This window comes from Salmo salar, chromosome 25 (assembly GCF_965601325.2).
Source record: "Salmo salar chromosome 25, fSalSal1, whole genome shotgun sequence".
In the NCBI taxonomy this organism is placed as follows: Eukaryota; Metazoa; Chordata; class Actinopteri; order Salmoniformes; family Salmonidae; genus Salmo; species Salmo salar.
The window spans coordinates 22,053,928-22,066,710 of record NC_138315.1 but is presented as its reverse complement, the minus strand read 5'-3'; the positions used below and the strand labels follow the sequence as shown (position 1 = coordinate 22,066,710).

Here is a 12,783-nt window from a genome sequence, read left to right as displayed (position 1 = left end):
TAGAGACACACAAGTTCTATAATGCAAATGAATGGAAAATGTATGGGAAAAAAACTGAAAATGTTTTTATGAAAGAGCAGCACACTGTGGTATTTACAGACTAATGTCTTTCCTTCCTGACTCTAACTCTGACCCTGCTGTCCAGAATATACCTGCCACCATTTAAGGCCAGTATCTACATGTGTACGTTTTTGTGTGTATGACAATCTTTCTATCCATCTGTCTATTGGTTGGTCTGTTGATCTGTATCTGTCTGTCTGTCCAGAGGCTCATCCAGTGTCTGTCTTTGTCTCTCTTCCAGATGATCTCAGCCAAGAAGCAGCTGATCGAGAATGCAGACGTTGTGCAGGAGAGGATCGCCCAGGTGCAGAGAGAAGGTGAGAGGAGAGGATGGATGGACAGAGGGAGGGAGGGAAAGGAGGAATATAAAATATTTGTCGGGGAGGAAAGGGGTAAATATGGCTGGAATGAATATCAAACTAATAACTAACTTCTTAGAGATCAAGAGGTCTACTGAAGTGTGATTGCAGTGCTCCATCTTGTGATGTTTTTTATACTGTATGCCACAGTCCCCAAGAGAGAGAGATGAACTGGAAGTGCTATATAGGAGAAATGGAGAGAGGAAAATCAATGGTTTTCATTTACCATACCAATACACATAAACCTAGTCCAGACTTCAGTAAACACAGTGAGCCTATAATTTGCCTTATGAGGAGAGAAATCGCTGGACATTCTGGGGCTGGAGAAATAAAACAAAATACAATGAGATTTAATTGAATTTAGTTTTATGATTGCAGCGTTTTTCCAACATGGTAAGCATGACATTGGTCAGCTTACTGCCACATGGCTCTGCTTACTGCTTACTGCTAGCTCTAACTACCAGTTGAACTGTATCTCTATCTCCTGTCCTGTCTTCTCAGGAATGGAGTTCCATGAGGAGCTGCCCAGGCTGGGAGAGAAGGAGGGGCTGAAGGGACACAAGCAGAGCAAAGCCCTGGAGAGTTTCACCTGGAATATTACTGTACTGAAGGTACACACACACACACACACACACACACACACACACATGATACAATACATTTGATACAATAAACGTTATTGTCACCAAGGGGAAATTGTCTTGGAGACAAAATAAAATTGTCTTGGAAACAATTTTGCTCTCTCTCTCTCTCTCTCCTCCTCCTCTCTCTCTTCTCTCTTCTCTTCTCTCTCTCTCTCTCTCTCTCTCTCTCTACAGGGTCAGTGTGATCTGCTGCGCAGTGCCAAGATAGACTCTCTGGATGCTCTGAGACAGTTGGCCCTGGCCTGTGAAGCCTGTGGCCTCACCTCCACCACCTCCTCCTGCACCTCTTTTGGTCCCTCTGATCTCTTCTACACCTCCCATAGCAGGAGGGGCAACTCCCAGGAGAGGAGAGGAAGCACCCAGGAGAGGAGGGTGAATACCCATGGCAATGGACGAATATGACACCCCCCAACCTACCAGAGAGAGGGAAGGGGGATAGAGGGATCGAGTGGATGAGATGGTGACAACCCCTCAAACTGCCAGAGAAAGGGAGGTTGGGGAGAGAGAGAGATGGAGAAAGAGAGCAGAGTTGGAATGGTCTAGAGTAGAGCCCAGAGCATATACCTTTATCCAGAGTAGTAAGACTAGTGACGAATCGTTGCAGTAACTTGACGGCTTACTTTGTGTTCATCAGTGGAAATACATTTGTGCTTATTTAAGTCGGACACTTGAATATAACGCTCCTACAATTTACTTCAATGCTTTTTCTCCCTAAAAAGGGAGTTGTGATTGTGAAGACACGTTGTTCTTAGGTAAGAAACATTTGCTGTGGAGAGGACGAGTGAAGAGTCTCTGTCCTTCTGAACCCACCTAATTGATCCCTCAGGAGGAAGTGATGTCACGCTGTGATGCCTTGAGGGCCCGTCTCACCATGGATACCACAGGGGGTTGAGTGACAGGTGACTCTCCCAGTGTCCCACCGACACAGCTACTGTTACACCCAGCCCCTCTCTCCTTCCTTCCCCCTCTTTATCTCCTTCACCCAGAACCCTCGGTACATGGAGTGTTTTGAATGTCTAGCCTGTCTTGCGTACCCCTCACCCACAGGTGTCAGATGGCTAGGGGCTAGGGGCTAACAGTGACACAGTATAACAACATCACAGTAAGGTCTGGAAGACAACCTGAAGACAACCTGAAATAAGAGGACCTGTTGAGTGTGATTTATTGATTGATTATTTGATTGTGTTTAAAAGGCTTAATTGATTAGTTGGGCGGCAGGTAGCCTAGTGGTTAGAGCGTTGGGGCAGTAACCAAAAGGTTGCTTGTTCGAATTGAATCCCTGAGCTGGCAAGATGGAAAAATCTGCCGTTCTGCCTTTGAGCAAGGCAGTTATCACCCCACAACAACTGCTCCCCGGGCGCCGATGACGTGTGGATGTAGATGAAGGCAGCCCCCCGCACCTCTCTGATTCAGAGAGGTTGGGTTAAATGCGGAAGACACATTTTGATTGAATGCATTCAGTTGTGCAACTGACTAGGTATCCCCTTTCCCCTTTGATTGATAGATGTGTATTACCCTGCACAAGGATGTGATTAGCATGGCTGTGTTGCTATGAGGGAGGGGGCCCTCTCTCTCTGTATTGACTGAAAGTATGTGCTGGGTTTGTCCCAGCTAAAAACTCACTCAGCAACAGTAAAGGACTCTGACTAAGAACTACAAAAATGGCGCTACTAGATGCTACTACATCCTTGGTGTGCTTATGCTGCTTGTGATGGTCGACTGTGGGACATGGATGCCATTGTTTTTCCGATGTTAGATTTGTGCTTATAAGGTAGGTAAATACTTCATGTAATTTCTATCTTACTGTGTCATAGCACCCTTTCTCTACCAGTGGTGGCTGGTATCACTTTAAATCGGAGGACGGGCCCACCAGCCTCCACTGCTCTCTACCTTTCCTACTGCCTGTGATCCAAACACAGCTAGAGGCACAGGGCCCCAATACAACAATACTAAACCCAGCGCTGAGAGAGCACTATAGGAGCCTGGCATCAAAGAAAAACAGACAGTAGAGATAATAGAGGATCTTACAATAAGGGACATTTCCATCACAAGGTGAGAATGAATTGAATGGAAAGTATTCCCCCGGGGCCTCCAGCAGAGCACAGGGTCTTCTGGGGCTCTGAGGTAAACATACCTACCGTCTGTCATTCTACAGTCTGTACAGACATTTCAACACACAGCAGTAAAGTTGGAGGAACATTTAAATTCTGCATAGAAAGGATAATACCTAACATAGGTTCTTTAATGCATGCAGTGGACAACCCATTTTGACCTGCCTCTCTCCTTCTCTTGGATGGATGGATTCATTATCATCTGTTGCCTCCTTCACCAGCCCACCTCCATACATCTATTTTAAAGGCGTTGCATGGTCAATCCGACGTCTGCATTGAACATGCAACGTTTACAGTGATATGGCCTCTGCAGAAGTCAGAGCCAATGTATGCTTGATCCGAAAATGTGGTTGGAGGCTTTGTATGGAGGGTGTGACGCAATCACATAGCCTCCAGAGGCACGCAGAGGCCAAATCAAGCTCCGTACCGCATCGCCGTGCACCTCTCAAATGTTGTATCAATGAGGAGTGCTCCGTATAGCTCCGCATTATGTGTATTTTACACCTTCATCTGTCCTTTCTTATATTAACCACCTTCATCTGCCCTTTCTTATATTAACCACCTCCATCTGTTGGGTCGTTCCATGAAGAGTGCCTTTTGCATCCCTTGATATTTGAAATAGAAATAGTGCACCAATAGTGCACCAAAAGCCTGCTATATTAAATTAAGTGCCCTTTAATATAGACTACATGGAGAATTCAATAAATCTTCAGAATTTTGACATGTCCCTCTGTGCATCCTCTGTGACTTCTAGGAAGATTTGAACCTACTTAACCCGCACATTTCTCCACGTTTTCACCATCATTGTAAAGCTATTTTGTTGCTTTGACAAAGTTATTTCTGAATATTAGTATTTATTTGTATTTCTTTATTTATTAAACCGTTATTTAACTAGGCAAGTCAGTTAAGAACAAATTCTTATTTGTTCCTTTTTAATGTTTTATTCTATAGAAACAATGAACTGCTGATAGTGAAATCATAGTGTGAAAGCAGGTGACCTGGTCCTGCTCTTGTTGGCCGTTTTGGGGTGTTTTGGGGTGGATAACTGAGCGGGTCAAGCATAACACGTCAACCCTGTTACCCATCGATAAACAGGCTAGAGATGTTTTAACAATAAATATAAAAATGGTGAAGCTTGCATTCAGTTGCCCCTCCCTGTTTGCACACAACAAGCTTCCATTCCCCCTGTAACAAGGGGATTTAACCCTGTCAACCCTGTTACTTTATTTAGCACTTAATAGGCACTTACTAAAGATGGGAAAACATGTTTTTTATGAAGTTGAACATGTCCTCTTTATGACAGAATGTTGAAATTATGTCAAATCAAAATCCAAGTTACACTTCTCAAAATCCAAGTTACACTTCTCAAAATGCGCGAAGTGGTGGACGACCCTGTCTCAAAAGGCAGCCCGACCTCCCTGGCTGCGAACGACCCTGCCTCCCTCCCTCCCTCCCTCCCTCCCTCCCTCCCTCCCTCCCTCCCTCCCTCCCCCCTCCCTCCCTCCCTCCCTCCCTATCCTCACTGTGCCTGTTATGTTAGCTTTCATTACCAAAGGCAGGATGCTGTGTTCCTCTCTTCTGTTCCTCTGTGTGAGCCAGGGCTCCTGGATGTGTGTTACGGAGTGGTCCTTCACTGAGTCATATAGCCACAGCAGGATGTTACATATACCTACTCTGCTATTGTGTGTGTGTGTGTGTGTGTGTGTGTGTGTGTGTGTGTGTGTGTGTGTGTGTGTGGTGTGTGTGTGTGTGTGTGTGTGTGTGTGTGTGTGTGTGTGTGTGTGTGTGTGGATAGACCGAAAAGTTGTGTGTGTTGGTGTGATGGACTGAGGAAAAAGTGTGTGTGCGAGTGTTTTAGAGAGTACAAGTGTGTGCTTGCGTGTATGTGTGTGTATACCAACAAGCTCTCACAGTCCCACGGCAGAATTAGATGTTCAACCATGTTTCTCAAACGTCAAATTCAAAGTGTTTGGTTACTTCTCTGTATCGTTCCAAGTTCAAATTTTAGGCATTAACTACGAATTCTTAAGGTTAGGCATTAACTCAGAATGGTTAAGGGTTAAGGTTTGGGTTAGGCTTAAAACAAAAATATAAAAAACAACTATTACTGGATTCAAACATGCAACCTTTGGAACCAGAGGCAGATGCTTACACCCATCCACAACACCCTAGCAAAACCAAAGAGTGGCCGGTATCTACGTCATCTCCCAACATCCTCAGACATGTATGGACATCAAATACTGACTTGTATCACGGGTGACCTGCCTGGTGTATACACCTGCAGTGCTTCTTACTTGGCAAATAGAATAGAGCAAAAGGGTGGCAGCACAACAAAGTATTTTATAAATAATAATCTGACTCACTGTACTGTAAACTAAGCTCAGAATCTAACAATACTCTCCACCACCACCGTCGCCCTGACCCCCTCTTCCCTCCTCTCTACCCCACACTGCACCCCGACCCTGGGTATAGTCTTACCTGAAAGAGGCCCTTCCTACTGCATTATTAAATGCCAGTTTTAGTGTGAAGCCTCAGTATTAGCTTTCTGTTCCAGTTTGGTCAGTGGAGGAGAGGGTTAGAGATATCTGAGGAAGTCAGGGTGAGTTAGATGATACTGTAAGTACAGTACATGTCCAGGAGTTTTCCCTTGTCACATTATCAAAGTACATGTCCAGGAGTTTTCCCTGGGAAAAGCATTCTCATAGCACATGTAGGGCACAACTTTCACTAAGGATTGGGGGGAAATGTTCCCCGCACTTTCTGAAATTGCATATTTGTCCCCCTAGTTTTATCATTGGAATGTGATACAAAACTCGGCAATGGTGTGGTTTAGGACCATGTGGATGCCTCCGAGCAGTCGGGTAGGCTGTTTGGAGTGTTTATCCTACTGGATAAATAAAATTAAATAAAGTTATGTCCCCCCCCACTTCTAAAACCAAAGTTGCGCCCCTGACTAAAATGGCTGTCTAGCTCACTATACTCAACTAGTATGTTGACGGTTTTTTTCAGTATTGAGAAAAAAAAAGAAAAAAAAAATCCTCTAATCCAACAGCACTCTGGTCCAACACCACAGTGCTTTCATTTACTATACTGTAGTAACTCTCTTTAACCCGCGTCTGTCTTTAACCTTAAACCTACCTGCTCTCCACTCTCTATGTGGTGTTTGACTTACAGTCCTTACAGCGATGTGTTTAGGTCTGTTTCCCAAATGGCACCCTATTCCCTACATAGTGCACTACTTTCTATGTTTTACTTTAGTACTTTAGTATGGCACTATATAGGGAATAGGGTGCCATTTGGTATACACCCTATAGCTATCTGTGTATGCTATCTTCTCTGACCAACCTCTCTGACTGACCCTTCAAACAAATCTTTGTTTCGTCCCGTCGGCGTACGCTCATGTTTTTGTAAAAACAAATATACAAAAAGAAGAGTATTTATTAAAGGTGGTGACTAGTGTGTTTTGAAACCAATACATATTATATTAAATGGACGTTGCTTTTATTTTGAAAAGCTAGTTTTGTTTTCTATCTGATTAACCATTGTAACAGTTGTACCCTTAAATAACAAAATAAAACTATTTTATTGACCATTTAATCCCCTCGTCTTCTTTCTTCTCTGCCATCTAATCATTATCCAATCGTCCCACTGGATCTTTCTCAGAATATGAGCTATATGGTTTATGAGCCTACAGCTGCATTTAGAAGGTATTGGATCTGAGCCTTGATTTTCATGGTCAGTACAAAAGGGCGACGAAGGACATGGCCGCCGTTTTACGATCCCGTAACCAATTGTGCTATTGTGTATGTTTTTTCGTGTTATTTGTAACTTATTTTGTACATAATGTTTCTGCCACCGTGTCTTATGACCGAAAAGAGCTTCTTGACATCAGGGCAGCGATCACTCACCCCGTACTGGAGGAATTCTTCTTCTTCAACGAGTCAGACGGGAAGGATTTACTCCTGACACCCGACAAGGCCCTCATCCCCGTCATTCGCAGGAGGAAAAGACAGAGGTATCATGGACGACGGTCCGGGTGCCTTGTAAGGATCTGTCACAGAGATGGTTATCTACCTTTACCATCGGTCCTATTAGCCAACGTACAATCAATCAATAATAAAATAGACGAACTACAAGCACGTATATCCTACCAACGGGACATTAAAAACTGTAATATCTTATGTTTCACCGAGTCGGGGCTGAACGACGATATTATTAACACAGCTGGCGGGTTTTAGCTTTTTCGGCAGGATAGAACAGCGGCCTTTGGTAAGACAAGTGGCGGCGGCCTATGCATATCTGTAAACAACAGCTGGTGCATGAAATCTAAGGAAGTCTCGAGGTTTTGCTCACCTGAGGTAGAGTATCTCATGATAAGCTGTAGACCACACTATTTACCAAGAGAGTTTACATCTATATTTTTCGTAGCTGTCTATATACCACCGCAGACCGATGCTGGCACTAAGGCCGCACTCAATGAGCTGTGTACGGCCATAAGCAAACAGGAAATCGCTCATCCAGAGGCGGCGGTGGACGGGGACTTCAATGCAGGGAAACTCAAATCATTTTTGCCTAATTTCTATCAGCATGTTAAATGTGCAACCAGAGGGGAAAAAAACTCTAGACCACCTTTACTCCACACACAGAGACGCATACAAAGCTCTCCCTCGCCCTCCATTTGGCAAATCTGACCATAATTCTATCCTCCTGATTCCTGCTTACCAGCAAAAATTAAAGCAGGAAGCACCAGTGACTCGGTCAATAAGAAAGTGGTCAGATGAAGCAGATGCTAAGCTACAGGACTGTTTTGCTAGCACAGACTGGAATATGTTCCGGTATTCTTCCAATGGCATTGAGGAGTACACCACATCAGTCACTGGCTTCATCAATAAGTGCATCGATGACGTCATCCCCACAGTGACCGTACGTACATACCCCAACCAGAAGCCATGGATTACATGCAACATCCGCACTGAGCTAAAGGGTATGGCTACCGCTTTCAAGGAGCGGGACTCTAACCCGGACACTTACAAGAAATCCCTCTATGCTCTACGACAAACCATCAAACAGGCAAAGTGTCAATACAGGACTAAGGTTGAATCGTACTACACCGGCTCTGTCGCTCGTTGGCTGTGGCAGGGCTTGCAAACTATTACAGACTACAAAGGGAAGCACAGCCGCGAGCTGCCCAGTGACACAAACCTACTAGACGAGCTAAATAACTTCTATGCTCACTTTGAGGCAAGTAACACTGAAACATGCATGAAAGCACCAGCTGTTCCAGACGACTGTGTGATCACGCTCTCCGTAGCCGATGTGAGTAAGACCTTTAAACAGGTCAACATTCACAAGGCCGCAGGGCCAGACGGATTACCAGGAAGTGTACTCCGAAGCATGCGCTGACCAACTGGCAAGTGTCTTCACTGACATTTTCAACTTGTCCCTGACTGAGTCTGTAATACCAACATGTTTCAAGCAGACCACCATATTCCCTGTGCCCAAGAACACTAAGTTAACCTGCCTAAATGACTACTGACCCGTAGCACTCACATCTGTAGCCATGAAGTGCTTTGAAAGGCTGGTCATGGCTCACATCAACACCATTATCCCAGACACCCTAGACCCACTCCAATTTGCATACTGCCCCAACAGATCAACAGATGATGCAATCTCTATTGCACTCAACACTGCCCTTTCCCACCTGGACAAAAGGAACACCTATGTGAGAATGCTATTAATTGACTACAGCTCAGCATTCAACACCATAGTGCCCTCAAAGCTCATCACTAAGCTAAGGACCCTGGGACTAAACACCTCCCTCAGCATCTGGATCCTGTTCTTCCTGGCGGGCCGCCCCCAGGTGGTAAGGGTAGGGAATAACACATCGGCCACGCTGATCCTCAGCACTGGGGCCCCTCAGGGGTGTGTGCTCATTCCCCTCCTGTACTCCCTGTTCACTCGTGACTGCACGGCCAGGCACGATTCCAACACCATCATTAAGTTTGCTGATGACACATCAGTGGTAGGCCTGATCACCGACAACGATGAGGCAGCCTATAGGGAGGAGGTCAGAGACCTGGTCGTGTGGTGCCAGGACAACAATCTGTCCCTCAACGTGATCAAGACAAAGGAGATGAATGTGGACTACAGGAAAAGGAGGACCGAGCACGCCCCGTTTCTCATCGACGGGGCTGTAGTGGAGCAGGTTGAGCGCGTCAAGTTCCTTGGCATCCACATCACCAACAAACTAACATGGTCCAAACACAATAAGACAGTTGTGAAGAGGGCACGACAAAACCTATTCCCCCTCAGGAGACTGAAAAGATTTTGCATGGGTCCTCAGATCCTCAAAAGGTTCCACAGCTGCACCATCGAGAGCATCCTGACTGGTTGTATCACTGCCTGGTATGGAAACTGCTCGGCCTCCGACCGCAAGGCACTACAGTACATCACTGGGGCCAGGCTTCCTGTCATCCAGGACCTCTATATCAGTTTGTGTTAGAGGAAGGCCCTAAAAATTGTCAGACTCCAGCCACCCTAGTCATAGACTGTTCTCTCTGCTACCACACGGCAAGCGGTACCGGAGCGCCAAGTCGAGGTCCAAAAGGCATCTTAACAGCTTTGACCCCCCAAACCATAAGACTCCTGAACAGCTAATCACAGGGCTACCCAGACACCTCTTTTACGATGCTGCTACTCTCTGTTTATAATCTATACATAGTCACTTTAACTCTACCTACATGTACATATTACCTCAATTACCTCAACTAACTGGTGCCTGCACATTGACTCTGTACCGGTACCCCCTGTATATATCCTCGCTTGTTATTTTACTGCTGCTGTTTAATTATTTGTTACTTTCATTTTCTATGTTTTACTTATCTATTTTTTACTGTTGGTTAGGCTTGTAAGTAACCATTTCACTGTTGTATTTGGTGCATGTGACAAATACAATTTGATTTGATTTAATTCAGTTGTGGTTAGGAATAATAGAGGTGTAGTTTTCCAGGACAGCCAGTAGGAGGAGATGTTTATCAAGAGAAGAAGGACAAATCGCTAAATGGAAACTGCACTGAGCCTGTTCCTCAGTCTGTCTATGCTCATCAATTAATGAACACAAGTCCTCTAGGGGGAGACATTGTCACAGCAGAAAAATATGCACATCGTGTCACCATCCTATAATGTAGAAATTACATTTTATGCTTAAAAGGTAGACTAATATTGTTTAGTCCTACAACAAGTATCAACACCATAATAAGTATAGTGCCTGATGTCATGGAATGTATTAGAATTTAGAATGCGCTCTGATTTCTCTATCTCTCGCCCTCCCCCTTCCTCCCTCTCTCTGGCCCTGTATACTGGACGATGTCTCAAGGGTGTGTGTGCAGCAGACGGTAGGTGATGGAACTCTGTGGTAGTGGAGGAGAAAACATGACAGGCCTGTCAGTTCCTAATGCAGGGGAACATCTGGCTGCTGCTGCTCGCCCCATCACTACCCCCCCATCACTACCCCCCCCCCCCCCCCCCCACACACACACACACACACACTCACACACAGACTAACAAACAGACTAACAAACACTCTCACACACACAGACTCTACCATCCCTACAGGGCCCCAGGCAGGGTCATTTAGCCTGGGGGGCCACTAGGGTCCCCAGGCTAAAGGGCCATGGTCAGGCACATGCATGCACTGATAAGGCTCTACCTGTGCAGAGCACATGCCCCTTCACCCTTCCAGTCTCCAGTGCCCTTTTAAGTGGTGGTATAATTTTGGTTTGTCGTTGTTGTTCTGAAACCACAGCCTGCAAGTCGTCGTTCAATTTTCTTATATGCTTCAGAACCAAAAAGTTGTGTGTCTTGATTGTTGGTAAAGGACCATTCATCAGCATATCCAAATTAGTGACAAGAAAAAATGTCCTCCAGTTCTTCCTGGAATAAACAGATAGGTCTACGTTTATCATCCATATAAAATACAGTTTATCTACTACTGACTCATCTTTACCAGAACTATGATAGGCTACCTGGGGATTTTATTGATACTTTTCATAATTCAGATAGGCCTAATTTGGTTGGTACTGGTGATGTGTCTAAAGATAATGGCGACAGCTAGTCTTACTGGGGCCCAGCACATAACGAAAAAGACATTACAAAATACTTTAAAATGTACATACATTTAAAAACATTAACATGTAGTGTGCGTGTGTGTGCATCTATCAGTCACACATACATGTCAGTACATACACACAACACGTAGGTCACATGGGGAGAGGCATAGTGCCTGAGGTGTTGCTTTATTCGTTTTTGAAACCAGGTTTGATGTTCATTTGCGCTATATGAGATGGAAGGGAGTTCCATGCAATCATGGCTCTGTATAATACTGTAATTTTCCTTGAATTTGTTCAGGAGCTAGGGACTGTGAAAAGACCCCTGGGAGCATGTCTGGTAGGGTAAGTGTGTGAGTGTGTGTGTGTGTCGGTACTGTGTGTAAGTTGACTATGCAAACAATTTGGGATTTCTTACACAAGTGATGCAATCAGTCTTTCCTCAATTCTTAGCCAAGAAAGACTGGCAGGCATATCTGATTACAAAGATGAGGAAAACGTGCCGCTCTGTTCTGGGCCAGCTGCAGCTTATCTAGGTCCTTCTTTGCAGCACTTGACCACATGACTGGACAATAATCTAGATAAGACAAGCCTGCAGGACTTGCTTTGTAGAGTGCGGTGTCAAAAAAAAAGAGCATCTCTTTATCAAGGACAGACCTCTCCCCATCTTTACAACCTTTGAATCAATATGTTTTGACCATGACCGTTTAGAATTTAAGCTAACACCAAGTAATTTAGTCTACTGAACTTGCTCAACTGCCACACCGTTCATTACCATATTCAGCTGAGGTCTAGAACTTAGGGAATGATTTGTTCCGAATACAATGCTCTTCCTTTTTTAGACGTTCAGCTTGATATTGGCTGCTAACATGAATGACTAAGATGAATGACCAACATGGATGACTTTCAGCTCCAAATGCAGGTGTAACACGCAGTATATATATCTTGCGTTATGAAAATGCATCACAGTTTATGGTTGTAATGACAGGCTACATTTGCACAGGGATTGTGTGCACATGTTCACACGTCTTGCACATTTCGTGCCACTACTTTTTGGGGGTCGCGGGTCAAAACATTTAAAAAACACTGGGATACATGATAGTGGCAACAAGTGGAGTTGGGTTGGATATAATAACAGTAGGCTACAGTATTTCTTACAATCTTCTATTTTGGCTGGAATTGCGTTGGCCATTGTTAATAAATGCAGAATTTATTCAAAATGCTTTTGCTGCTTTCCCGCCTTCTTGTAATAAGTGCTCAACATGTCTGTGACCAAGGTTGCTGAAACATTTTTGTGGGGTGCCATTTTTTGGTTTGAGCATATGCCAACCCCAAAATGGCTGTTCATGGCCCTGTCCATGGTCGGGCTGGGGCCTCAGAGACAGGCAGTGGAAGAGAGAATATGGGTAGTAATTTTTTTAAAGACATAGTGAAGCATAATGTGTTGAATTATCCCATACAGCTTTGATGCCTGAAAAAACCTTGTTCCAGGCCTAGTTATGTA

General features: G+C 44.6%; 1 protein-coding gene across 1 annotated transcript in view; it reads left to right on the top strand.

Annotated features, from left to right (window-relative positions):
* Positions 1 to 4,542, top strand: part of LOC106586343 (inactive phospholipase C-like protein 1) — a 142,833-nt gene extending 138,291 nt beyond the window's left edge. The window contains exons 8-10 of the mRNA XM_014173528.3: positions 302 to 377; positions 921 to 1,030; positions 1,238 to 4,542. Of these exons, the coding sequence (XP_014029003.3) occupies positions 302 to 377; positions 921 to 1,030; positions 1,238 to 1,465 (414 nt within the window). The 3' untranslated portion in view covers positions 1,466 to 4,542. The remainder of the gene's footprint in view (positions 1 to 301; positions 378 to 920; positions 1,031 to 1,237) is intronic.
* The last annotated feature ends 8,241 nt before the right edge of the window (positions 4,543 to 12,783 follow it).